Raw genomic sequence first — 27,330 nt, forward strand, 5'->3', positions numbered from 1 at the left:
CCACCAAGGGATGGTCATACCCTGCTACTTTCAAAAAGTGACGGGGGATATATAACCCCTCCTCCATCGATCAATCGATTCGCACCCGACCAACACAGGACCTCCAGTCTCAATTCAAGTCACTAGCTCTTTGGATGACTCCAACAAAACCATTCCTTTGCTATTGTTCACCCTAGCTGTTACTTATATCTGGTCCTGCGTCTGGTTTGGTGAATGTTCTCGTTGACAACACAGCCAGTCTAAGGCATGTATGAGCATGTAATTATTATCAAGCTGGGAGTGTGACAAACGGCAGGTGTTGGGGGGGGGCACACCTCCTTTCTTTTCCCCAAGTGACCGTGACTCAAGACGCTTGAGCTGGGAACTGACAGCAGCTTCCACCTTTTTTAATTGCATTACTTCATGCAAATATATGTAGTAAACAAGTGGCATTTTTAACACACCTTTCATCACATAAACAAAACATGGTCTTCTCACTCCCTTGCTGCAAAAAAATGACGACAGTTTTCAATGGTGTTAGTTTTCTGCTACATTTCTTTAGAAAAATACTATTTCCCGTTTAAACAAAGATAAATGAAAACTTATCATTTTCTCAATTTATTTTCTCAACATGTACATGTACCTAATCACTTACTACTAGGTATTACCAGACAGTAATAAACTTCACACATTTCCTCAATTATACAACATAGAACCTTTAGCTATTACAAACAAAAAACTTTGCACCAAGAGTGCTGCACTCCCACACTATATTATTTCAAAGTATTAAAAGCTAGTTGAATTTCAGTTAGTAGTTGCTAGAGCTTAATGCACTTTATTCGCTTTTGTACTACAGGAAACAATGAAATGCTCAAAACTTACAAATAACACTTTTTGCCTTGTCACATTAAAAAAAAATGGCAACAAAATGACCAAATCTGGAATCGTTTATATTTTCAAAATCTAAATCTGAGTAAATGAACATCCAAAAATAATTGTGCGAGGTACAAAAAACAGCGACCTCTTATACAAAAAACAACAAATTAGACTAGAAAATAAACATTTGCTGACGAAAGAACAAACGGCAAAAATAAACGCAGATGGAGGACATTTGGAATTCAATAAATTCAACATCATGGTACAAATCACAAATAAGAATACTTTTGAATAGGGTACACAAATATTGCTGAACGGCTCAAAAAAGATACATAAATATACATGTACAGTATATGTATGTGTGCCATAAAAAAATGTCACTGCACATAACTATGACCGGATGCAGTCCTTCTTACCCTGTGGAGACCTAAAAAATATGGACGCTTACACAGAAAAAAAGACTTGGTGGGTAGTATTGTTCATGCAACGCATATACACTTGGGTACAACGCATGCTTAACCTCGTTTATGGGAGCAGAATACAGATCATATTTATATAACACTCCACTGTAAATTAAATGTAATGTTTACTGAAATGTACGCACGCTTTACTGCGATCTGTGTATTTAGTATAGTTAAGTATTTGCTCGCTTTCTCGCAGAATTGAGCATGATACACGAGCTCAGGCTACAGACTTGCCAGGAAACCACACAGGACATGATCACTCAGTCAAGAGATTAAATTAAACATTTCTTTTTACTGGCGGGTTTGATCATACCCTGGGTATGCACCTTATCAAAGTTACCTTTCCCACTGCTCTCAAATCTTGAACATTTGCAATTTTTAGATTTGGCTGTACTTATTCCATCAAAGAAAATGGTGACAGACGTAACACAGAAAAGCAAAGAACTGTTAGGATATCACCTGGTGGACACCATTGGATGCCTTTACTGCAGTGGTGAACATCCGAGCACAGGTCGTGCGATAAATGCCTTGTTGACCAATGTTGTGTTGTGAACTACATGTACCACAGTGAACAAAAGTTTAAAAATCCACAAGACACCCCCCCTCGCATGAAATGGCACCACAGTAAAGTAATGGCATCTCCTATTGGCTTTATCTCTGCTGATTGTATCAGACTGCATGAGTGGTAGTGAAGAGTTGTGTATTGTCACATGTAGCAATTTAATGATGTAACGTTACATAATGGTACATGTAGCGCATGTGGCAGAACACAAAGAGTAACTCAGCACTCAGTGCAACAAAATCCACTGGTGCACTTTTGAGTCGTTCTGTTGCATTCAACAGGGTTCCATTTCAGTTTTATTGCACTCCGTTGCATTTAACTTGTTGCCAAGAGTGAACATCAACTAGTGAAAAAATGGGTCAGACCATTTTTTTTAATGTCAGCAATGTTAATAACCTTATTGCCCAATTTGCTTTCTCCCTTATCCTTCTAAAACCATTCTTTCTCACTTCTCACCTGGACATCGCTAAAAACTAGAAAAAAATCTTCATGAGGATAGCACTGACACAGAACACAAGGTAGGATGGCATTAATATCTGTGCCTTGTTGGTATTGCAGGGGTCCGGGTTCCAAGCATTCGGATCACAGTCAGGGATATCAGTCATAATGATGGACACACTGTAGGTCATGTTGGCGACGTAGTCACAGGGCCCGCACGTGCTCTTGTCAGGGCAGTTTTCGTCGGGTGTACACCAGCCGTACACACCCACGTAGTGATGGCCGGGCTGGACGTCTGAGTCGTTGTGCTGCAGGTAGACGCTGCGACGGTAGATGGAGGCCAGCTTCCAAGAGTGGTCGTTGATGGATGGCCGGACGATGGACCGCGATACCAGGAGTTCCGGGTACCCGTAGGAGTCCGGGCATTCTGCCGCACTGAGGCAATTTTCCAGCTTCACCTCCACATTGGCGCATTTGTGTGGCAGACAGAATCGGTAATAGTTGTAGCCCTCAGCATTAACCCTCCCATCTCTGATCGATGAGTTCACGGTGATCTCATTATGCGGGTGGGTGGTTGGGATGCTCTCAGCCAAAATTGTAACCTTAGATGCTGACAGAACATAAAATAAAAAGGCTAAATATTTGGTTTTTGAAAATAATAAGTAGCAATCTTTCAATTAATGATGATCTTAAAACTGGCACCAACTTAAGAAAAAAACCATCATTTCCGATGCCTTATAACTCGGGCCCAAACACCCCTGTTTCCAATCACATGGCATTTGATCCAGTCATGCATGAAGCTGCTTAAGTCTTCATTTTCTCCTCCTTTTTACTCCTTAGCAACTCAAAATCTAAACATGAAGTCAGAGCTCTGTTACTTCTAGACAATGCACAGCTGACTGCAAACATTGCCAACACCGACTCTACATGTACATGTAGTTCTCTATCCTCCCTCCAGTATCTTAAAAGGTGCCACCAGAGAACTGCAGAAACTGACATGAAAGCATCCTTAAAGCTGTTGAATATCAAAATCGCTTCCTCTATTAAATCAGTGAATGAAAAAGACCTGGAAAGAATTTCTTACGCGTGTCTCCTGTTGCAACGTCGATCCCACAGTAGGCATGAACACCAATGTAGAAGGTGCCCACTTCAAATTCCGGGTCCCAACTCGATACGGTGAGGTCCTCCGAGCCCCAGTTGTAAGAACTCCAGGCCAAGGTGTTGTCAGTGGGGAACTTGTTGTTGCCCCGGCCAATGTACAAGTCCGGCTCTCCCTCAACCATGTTCACCTGAAGACAGGGAAAGACACCCTTTGTGTCACAATGTCACACTGAGGTTGTATTGGACTGGTCAAATGTGAATTACAACATGAGGTCTATGGTCAGTCCGGCAGTTGACACAAAGCCCTCAGTCCAGGAAATACTATAACTTTTATCGACTTTCACATATTTGAAAGCTTATTTTCACAATCTAATGCTTGGAGGCAGATATTGAAAAAGAGTCAAAAATTCAATTATTGGGTTACGAAACAGCATTCTAGAAGCATATCTCAGGTGTTACAAGTAAGTGTAAAGGGAGTGGATACACATGCCCAACATAAAGGCCGAAAAAGACTTTTCCTTGAAATTTTTCTCTCCTTTCAAAAATTTTCCTGGAGTGTGATCTCACTGGGATTTAGGGAATAAATCACCAATTTTACGGGTAGGACCAAACATCTTTTACTAGGGGACTGACTCCTGTCCTGAAACCCAGTGTTACATGATTATTTTGTTTCTGCATTTGAGGGAAGTGGGTACTGTATATGTGCACATGAATGGTTGAAAAATTTAATGGAATGGAAGATCCAATATTCAGTTAGTCGAGTTGACTAAGCTTGAAATTTGCACAGGTGGTTGAGGTCTCTATGTAGTCATAATTTTGTTGATACCTAACCTTAACTTTCTAAAGACCACAACATCATCGGACTGGGAATAAAGGCTCTAAAGGTAAGGAATTACCAGTACTTAGGTTTTTGGGGAGGGGGCAGGGCAACTATTTGTTTCAAGTTGAACTAAATATATTGAAATTTCAATAAAAGTCAAATGTTTATTGAACTGTTTCTCTGAGTAAAGAAGCAAGGTTCTTTGCTGCAGCAACACACTGCACTTTCAAATGAAAAGTGTGCTTGTAAGATTGGTCTTACTTACTCCACTATCTAAGTTTTCTCAAAATTCAAACAAAGGTTTAATTGATCACATAAATGTCCTTCAAAAGCTAAAGAGTGACGAAAGTTTGACAAATTGTCTGGTACATATACATGTACATGTATGTCACAATGACTTTTTGACAAGCTCTATACAACTGCTGATCACTTCTGTACATGGTAGGGTCTTGTCCAGCTTGACCTGTCAGCCATTGAGCTTCACTCAAAGCTGGCCTCCATGTCCTCTGTGTACAGGATCTGATGGTGTCATGGCAGAAAGGAAGCTTTTGCTTTGGATGTTTGACCTTGTCCTCAATTAAGTATGGCATTGCACCTGTTAAATTTGGGGCAGTCTCTTCAGGCATGTCAGGTGAGTGCATTTTGAAAAGGCAAACCCCTCTGCATCGCTCTATGGGCTGCAATGACCCCATGTGCCACCACTTTTAAGGGCAAAAAACTTTTGCTTTCATTTTGACCTTGTCCTCAATTAAGTATGGTACTTCACCCGTTACATTTGGGGGAGTCTCTTCAGGTGAGTGCATCTTGAAAAGGCAAACCCCTCTGCATCATCCTATGGGCTGCAATGACCCCATGTGCCACCACTTTTAAGGGCAAAATAGACTTCAGAGCTTTTGTCTTTCGGCAGTTCTGGATTTCTAGACTCCTAAAATGCCTGGTAATGTTCTGTACTCGTTTGTGCCGGTATGCTGTATTCAACTGGTTTGGCCACGCCATGTTTACTAATGCAAGTGTTATCCATTCTTGGATGATACGTCTGCATCACAGTTGTCAAAACAACCTGCACCATAGGACCACCTACCCCCCCCATGTAAGTGAGGGTTCATTTTATTGGTTGTTGCAATACAAACCTATCTTTTCAATTGCAGAAATCCATCATACTATGCACATGCAATCAACAAATGCTTAGGAGCCTTTCAGTAGTAATCTGGGAGCAGCTGGCAGAGCAATTCCATCATGAATGATCATTAGAGTTTGAGAGACAGTTAGGAGAGGGATGCAGATACTGCACCATCGAAGAAAAATCATTCTAACAGCTTTATCTCAATTATCCAGTCTGACGGTACTAGTACACGTACATGAAGGCACATCTACCAAGGAAAGAATGTTACAGTGGTTGTGTACTAAGTCTACCTAAGGACAGTCCAGCAAATAGTATTTGTTAAAAAAAAATTGGACATTTTTTTCTCAGTCCTAGATTCATGTCTTTTTGTAGTCGAAAAAACTGGAGGCAGGTACAGCATTATTTTCTATACTGCATAATGAATTGAAATACCGCCATCACACTTATCAGTCCAAACAAGCTACAAGAACAAGACCTGAAGACCCAGCCACTCACAAAACGTACAAGGCAACAAAGCATACAAAGTAAGGCTGAAATATATGTATACTATTCTAAATCACCTAACAAATGCACATATTTGTACATGTACTTTCAGTATGCTGTTCTGAACAAAATCAACCAAAACAACCTTGAAAACAACTGTTACTACACCGGCACCGATGTCAGTCAGTGTAAGCTGTAACATTTAAACTTACTACCTAGCTGATTACTCAGCGGTAAGAAGGCCAGGTAAAACTGGTATAAATTAAATTTTGTGTGCAAAATACAGCACTTAAATTTTCAATCACAAACCTGCTACTGACATGTGGTGCTTATCAAATCACTTGTGTCACATTTTTGGGCAACTATATGTACCGTAAACACTGATGAAAATTGGCCCCGAACACCATCGGGAAGACATGATTCTCAGCATGCATGTGACATTGTTTACATGTGAGTGTATCCTGACTCAGTTAAGATTGGATAGCACATACCATGCATACTGTTCTGGACTGCACCAGACCAATCAATTTGGTCACTCTTTGAAAATGACCAATTTAAAAACACATTTTTTTCACACAAACAAGCAATTTGGTTTGATTTCAACAAATATATATAATAAATGACAATTTAAGTTTTATTTGGGTAACAACAAATTGTGTTTTATATAGAATTTGTAAATAGAATTCTAATTTACAATATTAATGTTTCAAAGGGTTCCACCAATGGTTGCAAAACATTTTATATCATTTGGATTTTGATCTAAATACACGTAGTTAAAGGGACTTTTCACTCTTATCTCCAATTACCCAAATGTCATCAAAGGTCATCATGCAGATTCTGGTTGTCTGTGGTCTACAGAGTCAAAATCTGTCAAAACATATCAGATATCCTCCAAAGCAAGATTCAGGTAAAAAGTGACATTTGGCCGCTGGACTACATGTACACCTTGTCCTGATGCACAGCCATAGAAAGACAAAATCAAAAACCAAAATCAGCTGTGATTTTGACACTTTTGTCCATGATTACTGTGAAATCATATTTTGCAAAGACATGGCTCACTGATACTGAACATGGAAATTGTCCAATGACTTACCCTCACTCGCAAGTCTTTACACGGATCGGTCACCTCCACGGAGAAATACCTGAACTCTCCACATGGGACTTTGTGAAGCCCCGACTCAACATTCAATGTGAGCGGTACATGCTTCTGTCCCTCCACAGACAGAGCGTTACACTTTTCTGGGTTAAGATCACAGTCAGCGACATCCGTCATGATGACGGATACATTGTAGGCCATGTTGGCGACATACTCACAGGGCCCACACGTGCTCTTGTCGGGGCAGTTTTCGTCAGGCGTGCACCAGCCGTATATGCCCACGAAGTAGTGGCCGGGCTGGACGTCCGAGTCATTGTGCTGCAGGTAGACGCTGCGACGGTAGATGGAGGCCAGCTTCCAAGAGTGGTCGTTGATGGATGGCCGGACGATGGACCGCGATACCAGGAGTTCCGGGTACCCGTAGGAGTCCGGGCAGTCTGCTCCACTGAGGCAGTTCTCCAGCTTGACCTCCACATTGGCGCATTTGTGTGGCAGACAAAAGCGGTAATAGTTGTAGCCCTGGGCATCAACCCTCCCATCTCTGATGGGTGAGCCTACGGTGATCTCTGGGTGCATGTGGCTGGTTGACAAACTCTCTGCAAGAACTTTAACCTTAGATGCTGACAGTACAAAGAATTAAAAGAAGCTGAATTGAAAATACAGGTAGACGTTATTCAATGAATGATGATCTTACAACTGACACCAACTTTTGAAATAACCGTGCCTCCAATGCCTGGTAGCTCAGGCCAAAAACCCAGTTCTTCTCCCAAGTTTGCACAAAAAAGAGGAAATACGGTACATACCGGTACGAGTATATATACATATTTTTGTGCTCTTTTTTTGGGACAGATTCAATGAGCAGCTAATGTACATTGTATGTGTTGACTGGTTTAAATTAACACTGAGAGAGGCCAAGTGGTACATTTACATGTATTTATTTTGAGTGAAATGAACAAATTTGATGACTGGCAACCAATATGTTTGGCTGTATGTAGTTTATGCTGCTCAGCATGTACATATATGGTACATGTACGATAACAGGGTCAATATTGCCTTACTGATGATAGTAAACGGAGGTGACTCCAACCAAAAATATGTTTGCGATGTCAAAGCAATAACCCTGAACATGTTAAGGGTGGCCCACAAAAACAACAAACCAGAATTAGTTGAGTCATCCTGACAGAGGCAAAGCACAAGGAAACAAACGACACTGTTGATGAACATCATTTTCACTAGATATTCAGCATGTTTCTCACCAGTGCTGCTCTCTCTTTCCATGTACATGTATGTTCTTAAAGAAAGTATCTCTTTGATTTGCTGCATGTCCCAACAAATTTTGAAGTGTATGGGACAACAAAAATTGTCCATTTGCTTTCCACCATTTTTAACCAGCACTGAACCAACTCTAACCTTCGGTTCTCATTCAATGGGAACGATGACTTCACACAGGCATAAAAGAGATCAAGAAAATGCTTAACCAATGACCAAAGCTGAAACAAGTTCATGGTTTGGGTGGCCAAAATATGCCCTGGGTTCCTGCAGATATGACCTGTGTCCTTGTATGTACATGTACATGGAAGTCTCACAGATTGTCAGCACAGATCTTGTGGCTTCCCAGCCCCAATCTAGGGCCAGTCGAACAACCTCTGTACAGGTATCCCTGGCCCAATACACTAGGCTTGGACGCTATTGCAATTTTGAATTTTTTAATCTTTGCAATGCCATTTATTTAACACGCCGATTCACTCCTGACCACTGAATACAAGATAAACACAGGGGGATCTTTTGGTCTGGCAGCCATATAGCGACAACACGCTCCGAAAAATCCAGTACACAAATCTTTCACAAAGAAAACCTTGATATGAATTACTTACAGGTGTTGCCTGTGTGAACGTCGATCCCACAGTAGGCGTGAACGCCAATGTAGAACGTGCCCACTTCAAATTCTGGGTCCCAACTGGATACGGTGAGGTTCTCTGAGCCCCATTCATAGGAACTCCAGGCCAAGGTGTTGTCAGTGGGGAACATGTTGTTACCCCTTCCAATGTACACGTCGGGCTCTCCCTCAATCTTGGTCACCTGACACACAGGGAAAAACACCCTCATACTGTCAAATCGAAGTTCACAACTACTAGAAAAACTGTACTTGATTGGTCAAATGAAAATTACAATATGGGGGTTGGGTCCTACAGTAGACTCCTGGCTTAACTGCTGAAAGCTTTGATTGATTGTCAAATATTTGAATATTTCTTTTCAACAATATTCCCAGGTGAAAACTTTAAAAAGACAACAATTTAAATTGTTAAAAAAAGCGCCTTCTAATTTCAGGACTTATGAGTAAACTTGAAGGTACATGTACCATAACTGTTGCACAAGACCAATAAGGCAAAAAGTTGTTTTGATGCGTAGCTTTTATAGGAAGACAACAAACCAATATTAAATAGGAAAAGAGAATTGGTTATTTTTCCTGTCTCTCAACATGTTTAATTGTTATTCTGACACTTTTGTCTAAGATGATGTCACATAATATTGCAAACAGATATATACATGAGATGTGGATCAGTGCTCATGAATATGGAAATTTCCTGATGGCTTACCATCACTCGCAAGTCCTTGCACGGATCGGTCACCTCCACGGAGAAATACCTGAACCCTCCGCACGGTACATCTTGCAGCCCTGACTCCACGTTCAGTGTGAGTGGTATGTGCTCCTGTCCCTGCGCAGACAGAGCATGGCAGATGACTCCCAACAGGGCAACCAGAGCGAGCTGTGACATGATGTGACTGTAAATAGGTACTGCGTGTCTTGTTTGTGATGTGTCAGCTGAAGGCAAAAGAGCACTCTAAAAAATAAAAATTAGCCAAAGAAACCTGAAAGTACAATGTATTAGCCCTCATGTTGTATGTAGAGGTGCATTTGAACAATACATTAGAACTGGGTACCCAAGTGCCCAGCTGTTCATATCTAGAACAGTTTCCAAATTACGGCACTAGGTTCTCATAATGTTTAAAATTACTTAGTAACCTCTCAGATAACAGAAAAGAAATGTTTTCAAGTTTGTTGTTGAAGAATTTTGAAATAAAAACCAGTCTATATCCATCAGTATTAACTGCCAACAGTAGCTCGTGTGTCCTTGTTCAATACAGACAACGCAGATGTATACCAGTGATTACATCACTATTTTCAACAAAATTAGATGGATGCCTGAATTTCCTGTTATGGGTTACCTGGCCACCAATGTGTGGCCAGTCAACTTCCTTGAAGAAGTCCTTCACATGTGCAGCATGTTTTGTGGAGATAACAGGGCAATCTAATTTCAAGGTTGTGAACTGGACAAAAAGTAATGTTTGACTTGTGTTAGTCTTTGTTCTATACATCCGTCTGTGCCAAAAATACAAATTTTGTAGATATGAGGGGCCTGACTCTCAGAAAAAGATTTGGTCATAACAGCAATTCTAAGCATTTTATTTTCATTTTGTTTTAAAAGTCTCCATTTATTGTTCAAAAGTTTTTTCAAAATTGGCCAAGACGTTCTAATCGCAGTCCCACTTGCCAACATGAAAACAATCTACATTCAACATGTTTAAAATAACTTAGCCTACTACCAGTATAACAATGCAATAACCACAATGTACAGCAATGGCGGGTCAAGGTCCAAATTTTCAAGGAGGCCAGGCTTGGGGTTTATAATATTAGTGGAGAACCTTTTTATGTACCTGTAACCTTTTATGACTTTTCTGAGGGATGAGGCTACATTTGGGGGAATTTTAGATGCTTTTGGAAGGGAAGGAATGAAACAGATCAAAACAAAAAGGTAATCCGCTAATTTTTTTTTTTTAATTGGGCTACTTTTGGCCCCTGTTGGCCCGGCCTCAGGATCCAGTCCTGGCTATCACTTGCTAAAGTTCCTACAGAAGTTGGCTTTGGCCATGTCATTTGTGTCCTCACCACTGAGTAACTCACTGCCGTTAGTGCTAAATGTCCAAATACACTGATAAATGGACATATGGAAAAACCTTGAAATAACAAGTTTGTAGCTTCACACGTGCATATGTGTGCATGCACCAGAAGTACATGTACATGTATTCCCATAATGGAGTGAACTTTACAGGTGATTAGCTCTTTTGTAAGGTTCTCCGAGTTCCACACAATGACAGTCATTTTTATCAGTGGCTTACAAAGCTGACTGCTAACAATTCTTATTTCCAAAACAACAGTACTCGGTGAGTTGTGCTGTCCCTACGAGCATATTTTTGCCATCACCGATAAGCATGACATAATATGCACTGATGTACATGTACATTAGTTGAAAGTGGAACCTCTACATGAAAGAATGTTTAACATGCATCTGGTCTGCACTGGACTGCTAAAGTGGCTGATACAATGAAAGAATCCTTGGGATCTACAGTATTTTCAGATTTTACAATCAACGTGAAACGTGTATTCATGTGCACTCCTTCAGCACAGAAAGAAAGATGATGACATCTATCAGGGTCTTTCATAATCTACATCTTGCACATTAATGTTTTACTTTGGGCAAATGAGTGACTTGCACAAGTTTATGCCTGTGTCGTAATAACATTTCGTGCATGCTCCCACAGACTTGGTCATTTTACCATGGAGCTGTTTTGGCTTCACCACAGGGAATTTTGACCAAGATTTTTAGCAGAGATTTCAAAAAACAAAGTTTCAAAATGAAAATGTCTATATTTTAGAAAACTTACTCCAAACTTACACAGAAGCACAGTCCTCTCTGGTCATCTCAAACTGGAACAAAATCATTTTGTTTGTTCGGTCGAGGCAGATGTGTTTAGATCTTGTGCTCTTGGGCTTTGGCCAGGGAGACCACATGTACATTTCTGTGCTTGTGTTAATTCTGACTCTAGTGAGACTAGGGTCATAAATTTATGCACTGAACTATTCTTTTGAGCCACAAGACAGAACAGATGACAGGAAAAGCGGTCACCGAAACCATACATGTACATGTACATTGTATTTACCTCTGAATAAAGTCTCATGCCACTGCTAGATTAGAATGTGTAACTCTTTTGTTCGTAATAATAGAGGGCGCTGCTTTACAAATGTTCTGGCGAATTCAAGACGACAAAATAAATTCAATCACCGTGTTCATTAGTTGAAACATGGAGGTAGAATCACAAGGAGTTGGAACGAAAGCAGGATGATCAAACGTGGTTGAAAGGAATAACTTCTGTGGACATTGTATTTGTTTTTGTGCTAGTCCTGACCCTGGCATTAGAAATCACTCATCTGCATCTAACCTTCTGGCAGATACATGTCCAGGACATTGGGAGGCTAGGCGAGACGGAATTGCTACAAATTGCAAAAGCAGGAATCGTATACCAGAAATACAGCACTGTGCCAGTAAACGGTATTTTTTACTTACATGTAGGCCTATGTCATGAATGAAAATAAAATAATGAACAGAACAGATGAATTGTGTCAAGTTTGAGCCAGCAGCAAGCACCCAGCCCTAAAAATGGTTGAGAAGTTTTCAACAGAAATTTGCTACGCGTAACTCATCGTTGGCCAGCATGTTGTACATGTAAAACACTAACAGCACCGTGACCGTTGACTGATGGACAGGGACTGAACACTGTCACAACGGAGGTACGGTAGGGCCTAGCCTACAGTCATGGCGCTCTACATGTAGCTCTAGGAAGGAAAGCAGTCCAGCAGTAGGCAGTACCTGTACGTGGTCTATGTGTTTAATGGAGCCAGATGTAACGTTACACTAGGTCAGGTAGGTAACAACTTACCATATAAAGTGAAGCGCACTGTAGTAATGCTTCACTTCAAGCGCAGCTTTGCCCAGAATCGCAGAATCCTGCAGGCTTTCTCTGGTCTTCTTCAGAAGTGGTTATCCCAGTCAAGATTTACCTTCGACCAAATATGACACTTTTAACAGCAATGATCTGAAACACTTAACTAAAACATGCAAAATGTCACCACTTGATGTGCCCTTTCGCGCAGTCATGCAGGATTTTGTACCCGATATCGATCACGGAAACACGTACGTATTCGTGTACCCACGTGCGACTAGGCGGCATGCGATGCACTAGACTTGAGATCAAGTCCCTCCACCAACGCAGTACTTACTACAACCACCACACACGGCCCGGCCATGGCGCAGCCAAGCCCTCCAATGCATGCATATTTTTGCCTCGTGCTAGCTATGAAGTTATTTGAGTTACAAGAACCATTGCGGCTGGTGGCTCACTGAGTCGGAACTGCAGCGGGGCAAAGTATGTTTATGAGCTGGAAGGCAACAACCAGAAACATCTTTTAGACCTAATAACGTCAAGTACAAAGGACTTCTAAAATGCAGACCTTAGGCAAAATGTACCTCACTGTTAAGATTCACACAAAACTGAAAAAACCAACAAAATAAACAGGCGATACCGGAACAATTCACCATAAAATATTACCTATCGCGTATACTTTGCGCGAGACACGGAGCCGTCGAGGCTTTGCATACTGTAATTGAACGCGTTGTGGTTCATCGAGTCCATTATTTTCGGGTAACAAGGAAGTTCGGAGGGTGAACCCATTGCTGAGAACAGATTTTTGTAGATCATCCCTATAATGAGCCCCTGATGGGCTTTTCCATTTTCATCGCACTTTTGATACGGATCCCAGACGACATGGCAATAGTTCTCAAAGCAAAGTTAATACATGTATAATTATTTTTATTGGCTGGGGGGAGGGCGCTTCCATTACATCAGCTTCTCGGACAGCCAGCGGTTACTGACATTGCATATTGACATGAATGCACAGGGTACTAGGCTTACGGCGCTTGTTTCATCAGCCGCAGCTAGAGCGTTGCCATCTCGGATTGTGGGTTCAATATTCCACGAACTTTAACGAATTCCGCATGAATGATGTATTTCAGGTGCGTGATTACATCAACCTCTCCTTGGACATTCTGTATATGCCCCTAAAATGGAGCAAGCAAAATCCCGCCCGGTTTAAACATAAAATGTTGTCCGACGGTCGACTCGGAGGCCACCGCAGTGCCAAATACAGAGGTGATCGTTGACCGTTTCGTGAAATGGGCAGAATTCGGTTAAATATTGAAGCTTTTGGTTTATTGTTATACTTATTCAGCAGATGATGGCCGCCAGTGGCTTCAATGACCTACGCAGAAGAGCATTGCATTCAGGCTTATATGCTTGATAGAGAAGAGAAAGATTCATTCCAATTCCAAAATGTTCTAAAATTGACCAACAAATTTCAAAACCAATTGCGTTGATTTTTGAGCAGTGTTGCCAATATTGATGAATATTTGGAGTATAGATATTGCTTTTCTTTGCAAAGTCCCTCAAAATGCCCCACACTCCAAAATCGGTTTTGTTATTTTGCATGTTGATCTCAACTAATGCACAACTTTGATTATTCTGTTTGGAAACCAGGACGTCCACGTACTGCAACTAAAAATGAAGGGGGGCATCTTAGAAATGACGTCAGTACTCTTTTCTGCAGTCCATTGTCACGGCAGGGAATCAGCCTGACCCAAAATAGTACAGCGCCCTCGCTTTATCTTTAATAGACTTCCTGAAGGAATAAAGTTGGACAATTGAAATAATTATACGAGTACCACTGCAATCAATTTGGGCGGATGTGCATTCAGTTGACGACATTAAGCCAGATATTCGTTAACTGCAGTTGGATAATGTCGCACCAAACCTTTTCCTGGCTATTGGTTATGATGAGCGCTGTGCTTGCTCTGGGAAGGGAGCACACACCGCTCACCCTGAACGTGGAGTCCGGTCTTCACGAAGTCCCATGTGGAGAGTTTAAGTACTTTTCCGTAGAAGTGACTGATCCGTGCAAAGATCTGCGAGTGAGGGTAAGCTGCACTGTATAGGGGAATTTCCACATTCAAGACCAATGGACGTTTCCATGTTTATTTATTTAGGAACATGTGACGTCCTTGATAATTTTGAGGACATTGTTCTATATTTTGTCTTTGGTCTTCAATATATACAGTACGAATATGCATATGCAAGTAGCTTCTCTGCATAATTTACATCAAATTAGTATTTACGTCTGTGAATGAACAACTTGACAAATCACAAGGAGAGAAAACGAAGTTGGGGTTGTTGTTTTTCTGTGAATTGATCTTCGCAAAGCATTATAAATGGAATCATCATTGACCTGCCCTTAATACAAGTCATGACCGGCAAACTTTGCCGTGCATTTGCCCGTTTTGGAGAGATCACAGTGTAAACGTCCTCAGCTGCCTTCGCTGGCTGCGATGCCCACACTTTGGACTTGGACTTTAATCTTGGTGGTTTGAATACACCTTGTATTGTAAACATTGCTAACTTGATAACAACAATGACATTGCACCGCAGAAAAAAACACGGCTTGGAAAATCTAAGAACCTGACATTATCTGGTCATAGGCACCGGCCCAATGCGTAGCTAATCAGAAAGCATGACTTTTTTCCCACACGCACGATGTGCACGTTTGCGCGCTCGTTTGAAAAGTTCGAAGTTAGAGTAGACACTGTGTTTCCTCTATATTTTCCTTTCAGACAACATTCCCATTAAGACCAAACGCCATCTTTTACCTCCGAAGACTGTTTTCAATAAAAGACCTTCAGAAAAAATGAAGACATTGAATTCTTTGCAGTCTTAGAAACCTCTTGTCCCGGTCAGAAGGTAACACCGTACTTGAAAAACGTGACCTTTGACTATTCTCAACTCCTGAGGGCGCATGAACGAAGCTGCGATTGTCTTTTGTTTGACCAGTCATTCTCAAATATCATGCACTTATGATACTATCATGAAATCAAGAAATGGGGTTAATTTATATGATTTAAAATCCGGGTACTTTGATTCCCTGACCTGGAGATTCCGACGACTTTGGGTCAGGTAACTCAGAAAGTATGTAAAGGTCTCTAGGCGAATGGCGGCACAGGTTTGATTTGCACCCTTGTGTTCACTGGGTGTTCCTGTAGCTGTGGGTGAACTCAGACCGTCAAAGGTGCCTGGATTCGTTGGCCAATAAGGGAGGAATGTATATCATGACTGTAGAGACAGAATATCTACTCGACATAAAATTGCGAAAAGTGGAGGATCAACCTCTAGTATGTTTGAGCTATCAGTCTGATCGAGGAGGTTAAAGTGACCGTTAATCCTTTTGTGGAATGGTGTGCTATCTGGTTATGCAGTGCACCTGTGTTGCAAGTCAACTTGATGAGGCTGCAGGCCATGTTTATCTGACTCGTCAAATCCCCACGCTGTCCATGTGACTCTAACAGAATGTTCCTTGAAACGTTTGGGCGGGATTGTCTGACTTGTTTCCGCATGTAAGACTTTTGTAAAGTTTGTAGTTTGAGGTTTTAGAGAGCAAGGAGACCTGTGTTACAGAGAGTTCTGAATGGCTTGTCGGAGGTCAACTGGAAGATAATTCTTAAGTTTTAGGGAATAGTTTGGGTGATGTTTAATCTTTGTCATAGGTCAGGATTACATATTAAATGGGCTATATCGCTTGACCAGGGGCATTTATTGGAAACCCCCTTGGCCGTGGATGGATCCATCTGTGAAAGAGGCCCAATGGTATTGAAAACTTTTGGAGCCTTGGGTACAGGTAAACGGAATAGTATCTTTGCCGTGGCATGCATAACACCGGTGCAGCCTTTTGGTCATGGTAATACATGTAACCTCAAGTAAAGGGGGCCCCTCAGTCATGACAAGGACTTTTCTAAAGAAGATATCTCGATAAAAGGATGGACTTTGTGTAATTGGTTATGGGTGTGACCTCATCACTGGTACACCTCAACCATTCGCCTCGTAAAGCCTCAAATAATTTAGGTAGTTGGTGAGGTCTTAAATAATCATGTAGAACATAGCTACGTCCGTGTGCTCAACCTGCTATCTCCAATTGGAGTGCAATGAAAGGTTTCTTCCTCATACTTAGATTCAAGCTACTCAAGGAGAGCCAAATTTGTACATTTCAAGGGGCAACGAAAAGTTTCCTACCGACAACAGCTTAACGTGGACTTCCTACAACTGGGGTTCAGAGGACCTCACCGTATCGAGTTGGGACCCGGAATTTGAAGTTGGTCCCTTCTATGTTGGTGTTCACGCCTACTGCGGAAGTGACGTGGGAACAGGCGATACACGTAGGGCATCATTTTTCATTATTTCTTTTACAATGAACATAGAGCAAGGAACAGGAGTCATTTCTCCCTCAACTTCAACGGTACCATGTGAGTTATCGCGGTCGTAAAACAGCTCCTTGCTCTATGCTATGAAATAGTGAATGAAAATTGACTGGCACCCGGAAATGCACTGAAATATCTTCTCAGCCTAGGGAAACCTTTGACTGCAAAGATGGTTAGTTACATTTCCTGAAAAGATGAAAGCGCAGACGGTGCTTTCTTTCAAATGGTTTCTAAACTCACTCAAATTATCCAAGTAAAACCCACATGTTTTGTTTGTCGTTTCTTTCTGTATTCCCTAGCATCTAAATTTACGATTATTGCCGAGAGCGTGCCGACCAACCACCCACATGATGAGATTACCGTGAACTCGCCGATCATAGATGGGAGAGTCGATGCTGAGGGCTACAATTATTACCGGTTCTGTTTGCCGCGCAAATGCGCTGACGTGGAGGTCAAGCTGGAGAACTGCCTCAGTGGAGCAGACTGCCCAGACTCCTACGGGTACCCGGAACTCCTGGTGTCGCGGTCCATCGTCCGGCCAACCGTCAAAGACCACTCTTGGAAGCTGGCCACCGTGACTCGTCGAAGCGTCTACCTACGTCACGACGACCCCGACGTCCAGCCCGGCCACCACTACGTGGGCGTGTACGGCTGGTGCACACCCGATGAACACTGCCCGGATAAGAACAGCTGCGGCCCGTGTGAGTACGTCCCCAACGTGACCTACAACGTGTCTCTCATCCTGACTGACGTTGCTGACTGCGACCCCACTGCAGGAAATACAGCAACCATCTTGGTGCCATCCTTTGTTGCTGTTCACGTCAGTGCTTTCGTCATGCATTTGTTCCTTTATTTTTAGCTTTATCTGTAGGATTAATGATAAAATTGAGTGATGAAACAAATTGTTCGAACTTTAAAGCTTTTATGAAAGGTAAAGCGGATAGCTTCAGATGTAAAATGCTTCATCCCTTTCCCGAAATGTTGCATCTTATTCATCAACTACATTGGCTGCCCATTGAATCCCGCATTCTATTCCAATTGCTTCTGCATGTGTACAAATCTACACATAGAGTGGCTCCTCCTTGTCTGACCGATTTACTCATCCTACATCAATCTGGTAGGACAACCGCTTAGGTCGCCAACCGATAATTCCTGCTTAGGGAATGTAGACGTAGGCCTACTAGGAACCATAGGCAACAAACCATTCTCCGTTGCTGGTCCAAGGGAGTAGAACAAGCTCCCCTACAAACTCGACTCTCATTATTAGTGTCTTTTTTTCAAGAAATCGCTAAAAACTCATCTTTTCATTCAATCAACTTAACCTCATCATGCTCGTCTTTGTAACTATACTGCCAGTAGTTGTCGCTATCGTACGTTTTGATCATTGTTAGAACCGCTTCACAAATACTTTATTGTTATTACAGCTATTGTTTTGAAAAATTCGCCATTCCGAAGCAGATGCGAGGAGTTAATCATACTGTGAGATTCTTATAAATCTAAAACATAAAACGACGCAAAATTTATGGTAAAAGTTTTGTTGCCCGTTTGGGCTGATGGGCTTGTTTCTCGACAGCGAGGGACAATGTTACAAATGGCAAGTGGTGGCTATGATCTGACACAAGGTGGCGCTGTTCACAATAGCCTGTTGTGACTGACATCCACGATGGCCGACACCTTGCTACAGTCTGCCAAAAATCAAGAACGACGAATTGCGGCTGGGATGGGAAACATGAACCAATGAAAAACACTTCATGTAGAGCATTAGTGTTTTAGGTGTCAAAGGAGATTGAAATAACCATGACAGTGATGTGAAATATTAATGTTACCGCATGTCATTTCCTACAGGCCAACCCATGACGATCCAATTAAAAAGTATTCGGTGTTTCAGTTTTAGGCTTACTCAGTGTCTTATTTTTTAGCCGATATCTGGTGAATAAAATTGTATTCTCCTTCCATTCTTACTCAAAAATCCTTTTTGGGGGAGATAAATTCCTGTTTTCAGCCTGATCCTACTTTTATTGTAAAGTCTTTCTAAGTCGTGCTCCTGAAGAACTTTTTCCGAAGGGGACAAAAGTCCACAATTTCAACAGGAAAAGCTTGCATGAGGTATGAAGACTAGTCTGAAGACTGGCAATAAACAAAATGTTTCCTATGGGAAAGTGCGTTGTGTATTTCCAAATAGCTATGTCGGCTGCATACTGAGAGATTTTGACATAAGGCAGGATTTTGGAAAGATCATTAACTGCAGTGTTAAAAAAGAGGCGGGCTGATTACGCTGCCTTGGGGAACACCGTTTTCTAGTATCCTTTCAGTGGAAAGAGAATTGCTGGTTTTTACTTGAATATTCCTACCACAAAGGAAATTATCAATCCAGCGAGTAATTCTCCCATAAATGCCCATGGCTTGGAGTTTCATGATAATAATAATAATACAGCATTTATAAGGCGCCTGTATCTGGTGACCATTCAAAGGCGCCGGTCTGATGAAAGAGCCTCGGTCTCAAGAAGGAAAAGCTAGGACATAAAGGTGGGTTTTTAATCTCTGGGCAAAGAGTGTGGGGTTATGTGTTTCTCTCAGATCTACCGGGAGGGAGTTCCAAAGACGGGGGGCGGCACTTGAAAAGGCCCTGTCACCATAACTGCTCAGGCGGGTTCGAGGAACAAATAGTGACTTTCCTGATGACCTCAAGCCCGACCTGGAGCTGCGAACCTGTAAGAGTGATTGTAGATAGTCTGGGGCGGAACCGTGAAGTGCTTTGAATGTGAGCAAAATGATCTTGTATTGTATTCTATACTGGATAGGCAGCCAGTGAAGGGCTTGAAAAATAGGGGTGATGTGTGTGGATTTCTTATGGCCAGTAAGCAGGCGTGCAGCAGCATTCTGAACCAGTTGAAGGCGACGGAGCGTGTTATTAGAGAGACCAGAAAGTAAGCTGTTGCAGAAGTCGAGTCTGGAAGTTATGAAAGCATGAATGAGCTGTTCGGCTGCCTGATTTGTAAGCATTCGCCGGATAGTAGCGATGCGCCGGAGATGAGCGTATGATGTTTGACAAATGTGTGAGACGTGTTTCTCGAAGGTCATGTGCTGATCGAACAAAACGCCAAGATTACGTGCATCTGAACACGGTACTACCTGGGCATCACCAACCTGCATTTTTGGAATGTGGAATTTATTTCTGAGCTGTGGAGAACAGATAATTAGAAATTTCGTTTTTTGGGAGTTGAACTTCAGGAAGTTTGCAGCCATCCACTCTTGTATATCATGTAAACAAGATGTCATGGAGTGGAGTGCATTACAGTCGTCGCCACTGATAGTCGGGCAAAATGTTGTGTACAATTGTGTGTCGTCGGCGTAGAAATGTGACTGTAGACCGTGTTTGCGAGAAATGTGTCCAAGTGGAGAAGTGTAAAGGGTAAAGAGTACAGGACCGAGGACAGAGCCCTGGGGTACGCCGTATGGGACACCAGTTTCTGCTGATGATGCTCCTAGAATCTGCACAGCCTGACGGCGATTACTAAGATACGATTGGAGCCAGGTCAAAGCCAATCCCTTTATACCAAAATTAACATTCAATCTTTCAAGAAGTACAGCATGATCGATTGTGTCGAATGCAGCAGAGAGGTCAAGCAGGACGAGCAGCACCGCTTTTTTGGCATCCACAGCACACATGATATCGTTGTGAACACTCACTAGAGCCGTTTCAACACTGTGGAGTTTTCTACAAGCAGATTGTTGGTTCTCCCGTAGGCGATGCTTAGTCAGATGTGCGTTTAACCTGTCCGCCACAGCCCTCTCTACTACCTTCGACACAAAAGAAAGGTTAGATATGGGTCTGTAATTGTTCATGTCGTTACAGTCTAGATTGTCTTTCTTGATGACTGGGGTAACTAGAGCAGCTTTGAAAGAGCTAGGAAACTGCCCGTCTTCAAATGACATGTTGATAAGTCGAGTTATTGGCCCAGCTAGTGTGTCCAAGCAGTTCTTGACCAGTTGTGTTGGAAGAGGGTCCAGTGGGCTTGACTTGGGCGGGGACATCTTGATGGTTTTGATGATTTCCTCTTCGGATGCAGGTGCAAAAGTTGTAAGGGAGGACTGGCAGGCGGAGTCATGATGAACTACTGCAGGTGGAAGATTAATCGCCACCGCCTGTAAGTTGTCTCTAATGTTGTGTATTTTGCCGACAAAATGGGCTGAGAAGCGACTAGCTAGTTCCTCGTGGGATGAGCAGGTCGGAAGTTTTGGAGTAGAACTTCGATGCATGAGATGATTTGTTATTTTAAAAAGGGCTTTTTGGTCCCCTGCGCAGCCCTGAATTTTCTTATGGTAGTAGTCAGACTTAGCTTGATGAAACATGAATTTGACTAAGTCTCGTTGTGCCTTGATAACCCCTTAGCGCCATAACATGTACGCTTTTTCAATGTCAAGGAATACCGCCTGGGCTTTGTTGATATCTGATTGGAGGTGAAGAATGTGATCTCTTGTACTTCGTCCTTTCCGGAACCTGCTCTGTTGCTGACTGAAAAGGTTGTGAGTTTCTATGAACCAGAGCAGGTGAGAGTTAACCATGCGTTCCATTAATTTGGACAGAGTGGTATACCAGGTAAGATATGTGACGGAGGGGTACCCCCCTTACCTGTCCAATCCCTATACACACTCTGGACTATTGTTACCTAACACGTGCCCCATAGAAGTCTGTAAAGAATTCCTTAGATTCCGATCAAACAATAACCAACACAAAGGCGGGTGGGGGGGTTCATTCCGTCCCATATCTTGCTTCAAATGTAGAGTGGAGGTGACCATAAAGATGCAAGATATGGGGCGGAGAGAACCCCCCCGCCTTTGTGTTGGTCATTGTTTGATGGGAATCACAGGAATTCTTTACAGACTATACTAGGGATATGTGTTAGGTAACAATAGTCTAGAATGTGTATAGGGATTGGACATGTGGGGGGGTACCCATCGGCCCCATATCGTGCACGGTATCGAGGTGCGAGCTATCCGATTCGTGACTTTGTAAAAAGGTGGACGCACCACGATTAGCAGGCTCCCATTGGACGATTGCAGAAGTTTCGCGTTAACTTCCGGTTCCATATAAACGGTGATCAAAGCATGTAACTCTATGTGTAGTGCTTGTGCAGCGGACGTGGTTTAAACTGAAGTGACGTCACACTTACAAACCGGATAGGGCGACAATGGGTTGGTGGCGTCTTTCCCTGTTTTAGAATAGGAATGAGGATCGTATCTTTCCACTGTTTTGGACATTGAGAAGCGTGCCAAACTATGTTGAAGATAAATAGGTATTCTCTGATTTTCAAGGGAAAATGTTGTTAATATTTTCTTTACCGGGTGTCGTGCGTTTGGAAGCCTCAATAGCGTGGTTCAGTTCGTCGATGTTTAATGGTTCATTAATAACACATCATTTCCTTTGTACAGAGGTATAAGAGTTACAGCTCAGTGAACTCGCTTTCGATCTTTTAAAGGAACGCGATCAAATAGAGTTTAACTGTAAATGAAAATAAAAGAACAGTGAAAAGAGGAAAGTGAACAATGAGAGAGCAAAATGAACAATGAAATGAGTAAAAGAGAAAGGGAAATGAGTAAAAGAGCAATGCAAATGACTAACAGAACAATGGAATGAGTAAAAGAGCAATGGAATGAGTAATAGAGCAATGAAATGAGTAACAGAAAATGCAAATGAGTGAAAGAGCAATCCAAATGAGTTAAAGAGCACTGGAATGAGTAAAAGAGCAATGAAATGAGTAAAAGAGCAATGAAACAAGTAAAATAAACAATGAAATAAGCAAATCACGAGCAGTGAGATACACCTTTATATGCATTATATATTGAACGATTTCATTTGTTTCGTGTCATTTAAAGGTCATCCTTCCAAGGGCCAACATGACTGTTATTTCAGCAGTCAAGCCCTGTGCTTGTCACCAGTGTTTGGGACGGAAGTCTAATCTAGAGAGGCACGTGGAAAATATCTACAATTGGGAGGAATCAGACATGAATGAAGTTGACGATGATTCGGAACCTGTTGAGAAGGTTGATGACGAAACCTTGGATGAAGACAGTTCAGAATTGGAAGACAATGCCACCTACCAAGATTTGCTGGCTGAAGCCAGAGAGACAAATAGAGAGATGAGGGATAAAAAATATGACAAGTAGGTCGACGAAGGCATGGATGAAGATGAAGCCAGGGAAAAGGCAAACAGAAAGACCCCCTGGGTAGTCAAGCAAGGCTTTTTCGACAGCTATAAGGAGTTTCTGTCAAGTTACCTATACTTGTGGGATAATGAAATTCACAGGGACATTGTGGATGTTCTCGAGGAAAAACTTGATAAAGGCATGAAAGTCAACAAAGCCTTCAATAGAGTTTTGCCTAGACATGCTGATAAACTTGCCGGGCTCTTTTAGCTAAATGACGAAGAGGAGAATGCCTAAAAGAAAACAATCGAAGAGACAAATGGTTCCAAAAAGAATGGGTACATGTAATGCCTCTGATTTAAAATTTAATAAACTTCCGGTAACCACTCTTGAGGTAATTCTCTATTTACTATGATAATTACTGTAAAATATCAATTGTGAACAACGGAAATAAAAACAGTACTGAAACCAGTATGTAAAGTCTACTGAATTTGTTTTGTGACTGACCCGTATGACGATAGAGTAATAATTATCGGGTCGGATACCGTTCGGGAACTTCAGCACATTATTCCATAGCACGATGGGTAAATTTGCCCCTTTACCAAGTGTTAAAAATCCGAACTGACGTTATACCACCCACGCTAATTGATAATGTGTATATAATGATATTTTACATTTACTCCACAATAAAAACCAACAGTAACACTCCACTCTGGTTGAATTTATAAAACCGTATTCATGTACAGGGTAACCGGACGTAAACACCAGTTCAAAAGATCAGAAATTCAGCCAGAGCCAAAACCCTATACATGTACAGGGAAACGGGACGTAAAACATTCTAATTCAAAGGATTAAGAAATTCAGCCAGGGCCAGCCGGGTCTTCTTCCGGTATTGATCAGATCTCCATAACCATAGCAATTAGCCTAATTTAATTTAAGCCTAACGCAAGATCGTTGGCATTCGCCCGCCCTCTCTCGATTAGCGTCTGAGGATTAAGTTGGACCAACGCTCACTCCAAAGTACACGCTAACCCACACAGCGTTGCGTACAGCCCATTGTCCGAAAGATTATCCCCCATTACCCGGCGCCAAGTACTGTGCATTATTTATCGGAAGGAATATCTGTGTCATTGTTCGACAGCACGTACGGCCCTTTGTCTAGGGATTATTGCTTTATTCCCCTCGATTATATCAGGACCTCCCTGTAAGCCAGTCGGTATTTTTCCATGACATCATGCAACAGGTGACTCTCATCTATTTATTATCGTTGTCACACCATAGGTCCATTTTCCCCACAGTAGACCAACAAGTTTAGAAGTCTTCTAAACAATACGGTGGTGGGCAGACAAGTTTGGGGCTAAAAGAAACCCAATAAAATATCAAATCGTCAACCCTTTCTGTAATTTCACAAAATGTAATTATTAATTAGATTCCAATACTTATTATTGTTCTGATTTCAACCACCAGTTTCCTTAAATATCGGCAGTATCCGTATGTATATAAAATTGTAATTAGAGTCCTAATTGTACACCCCACGGTCGTACAAGAAAAAGATTTACAACCCGACCCGTCAAATATTCAGGTCCCATCAGGAACCACGTCCATCAGTACAATGATGGCGTGATGGCCATGCCCTTTGAGCTTGTATGTCCTTGACAGATGTCCAGGTTGTTGCCTGTTCCCTGGGTCAGTGAAAACTTTGACTCAGGGGCCGATGAATCCCGAAGCAGGGGTCAATCTCCGGGCTGCCAAAGGAGCATAATGTTCCCGAAAATTCTTAATTCACTTAACTTTGTATTGTACGTACTATTCTCCACAGAGATTTGGTTTTGAATAGTCCACTACATTCAAAAGTGGGGTTTGACAGAAAAAGAGGAAACAAATGTTGGCTCGTTTACCTCAATTTCTACCTAAAACTCTATAAACAAGATTTATAAACCACTCCTCTTGTTACAATCATGTTTTATCCAGTTGCGCCATACTTTATAGGAAAGATCAATATGTACCGAGTTTTTACGCTACCCTTCCATAGACACGTTCATCCCATACTAAAGTTCACACTAGACTTTCTGACCATATGCTATTCCAATTTTTCCCTAGGTCATCTTGTACCATAATTTTTAACGCATTTTCATTCCTATTCGTATCAATATCATATTATTATGCTTATGCATATTCATGGCCTTTTCCATTCTCTAGGTCAAAGGTCAAAGTGTGCCAGACCCTCCCTCCATTACTTACCACGACCAAAGGGTTGCTATCAGGCTTATATACCACGGCAAATATAATTCCGTACATTTGTCCAAAGTTCCCATGTACATGCTCAATTTTCCAGTTTTTGCCAATTTTTCTTTTGCCGATAGCCCCGCCCACGGCTAAAGAATCTCCAATAAAATACCCATGGTCAAGCGATAAAACCTAATCCGCTTGTTATTCTGACCTTTGACAAAGAATGCGTCACCCAATCTCCCGTATATGCTCTGGAACTTAAGACTACCGCCTTCCAATTGACCATTGACACTGAGACCTCTCTTTGCCACCATGGTCTCTCTTTTCTCTCTGAAACTACAGAGTACAAACTTTACAAACGTCTTATTACATGCGGAAACAAGTCAGATACCCCCCGCCTAAAAGGTTCATGGAACAATTTGCAGTAAATCCCACGATGGGGGACAACTGGGTGTATTGACCACCTGAGCTGGGTCAACAGGGAAGGGATGTTTATCCCAAGGTCGGGAAGCAGCGAGCGAGATTGACGATCACACAGGGAAATGGGGTGACACATACTCACTGATGTTTCACTTCTTTATTTTATTTTGATTACTGAGAGACGCCCAACACTGTTGAGTCAACTGAAGGAAAATGGGACACTGGCTGCGTGCTTCAAATATATGCATGAACTGCTGGGAGGCCTCCATGAATATCTTGGCCAAAGATCGTATAGCGCCGCGTAGCGGCGCAAGATGGCGAACTTCACCGTGAATACACGTAAAACGTTGTAATTGTATGGGCGCCATTTGAGCAAGCGATACGCCTGCGCATTAATGCAAAGGCGCAGGCGCCGCAGCAGGCGAGTGCACCTAGTGAGCCTGCGCCGAAGCATTACCGAAAACTGCACAGGCGTATCGCTTGCTCAAATGGTGCCCATGGTAATTACAACTTTTGGGCAGAGTTATCCATCTTGCGCCTTCGGCGTTATACGATCTTTGATCTTGGCCTAGCACAATGGTGCAAATGTCGGTGAGCTCTTGCTCTTACGCGTCTGTGGCCAAGCTGATGAGACGCAGTATCACCAGTAAAATTTTATATCAATGGGCCATCTCCCTGTGGCCAAATACCAGGTTACCTTTAGTTCTAAATTTTCTCACACAAATTACAAGTTCCATCCCCTTTCAGATTTACCAAGGAATAATTTTGACAAAGGATTAAGTTACAAGGTACGAAGGTCTATCTAGTATCTAGTATTTGAACAATACGAAACCCAAATTGCAATTTGTTCGTTGTAAACAACTTAAGTTAAAGGGGCAGTTTGAGCTCACCGCGCGTAAAGAAACATGCGATACCATAACCAATTCGACCATAACTGTGTTATTAGAGGAACAGAGCTTCGGGATTTGACGAGTCAGCCTAACAATACTCATGCTCTGTAGCTTATTTGACTGGCAATCCGTGTGCACTGCATAACCAAATATCAAGACACCATTCCACAAAAGGATTACGGTCACTGTACCTGCTCGATCAGACTGATAGTTCAGACATGCATGCTAGAGGTTGATCCTCCACTTTTCGCAATTTCATGTCAACTAGATATTATTCTGTTTCGACGGTTATGACATGCATGTATTCCTCCCTGAATATCCAACGAATCCATGCATCTTTGACGGTCTGAGCAATGACAGGAACATCCAGTGAACACAAGGGTGCAAAATTAAACCTGCGCCGTCTCTCGCTTTGAGACCCTTATATAATTTCTCGGTTACCCGTAACCTGACCCAAAGTGGTCGGAGTCTGACCAGGTCCGAAGATCAAACGAACTGGAATTCAAATC

At 42.1% G+C, this 27,330-nt stretch overlaps 2 protein-coding genes across 4 annotated transcripts; one reads left to right on the forward strand and one right to left on the reverse strand.

The window, feature by feature from the left end:
• Nucleotides 1-358: 358 nt before the first annotated feature.
• Nucleotides 359-13,563, reverse strand: LOC110974041 (uncharacterized). Of its 3 annotated transcripts, none has more exons than XM_087135862.1 (7): nt 13,390-13,563; nt 12,721-12,841; nt 9,540-9,766; nt 8,817-9,021; nt 6,940-7,562; nt 3,404-3,608; nt 359-2,929 (listed from the first exon to the last, which is right to left on the reverse strand). In XM_087135862.1, the coding sequence occupies exons 3-7, from the start codon at nt 9,717-9,719 to the stop codon at nt 2,355-2,357; spliced, it is 1,788 nt and encodes a 595-aa protein (XP_086991988.1). In that variant the 5' UTR covers nt 9,720-9,766; nt 12,721-12,841; nt 13,390-13,563; the 3' UTR covers nt 359-2,354. The 3 variants fall into 3 exon arrangements, with proteins under 3 accessions (XP_086991988.1, XP_022081045.2, XP_022081044.2); XM_022225353.2 differs by having other exon boundaries at nt 9,540-9,785; nt 13,390-13,562; XM_022225352.2 differs by lacking the exon at nt 13,390-13,563 and having other exon boundaries at nt 9,540-9,785; nt 12,721-13,050.
• Nucleotides 13,564-14,472: 909 nt separating this feature from the next.
• LOC110973990 (uncharacterized) lies at nt 14,473-19,124 on the forward strand. Its single transcript, XM_022225264.2, has 3 exons — nt 14,473-14,810; nt 16,889-17,093; nt 17,435-19,124. Exons 1-3 carry the CDS (start codon nt 14,580-14,582, stop codon nt 17,992-17,994), a joined length of 996 nt encoding a protein of 331 aa, XP_022080956.2. The 5' UTR covers nt 14,473-14,579; the 3' UTR covers nt 17,995-19,124.
• The last annotated feature ends 8,206 nt before the right edge of the window (nt 19,125-27,330 follow it).

This window comes from Acanthaster planci, linkage group LG04 (assembly GCF_054643075.1).
Source record: "Acanthaster planci isolate LZ-2023a linkage group LG04, COTS_SCS, whole genome shotgun sequence".
In the NCBI taxonomy this organism is placed as follows: domain Eukaryota; kingdom Metazoa; phylum Echinodermata; class Asteroidea; order Valvatida; family Acanthasteridae; genus Acanthaster; species Acanthaster planci.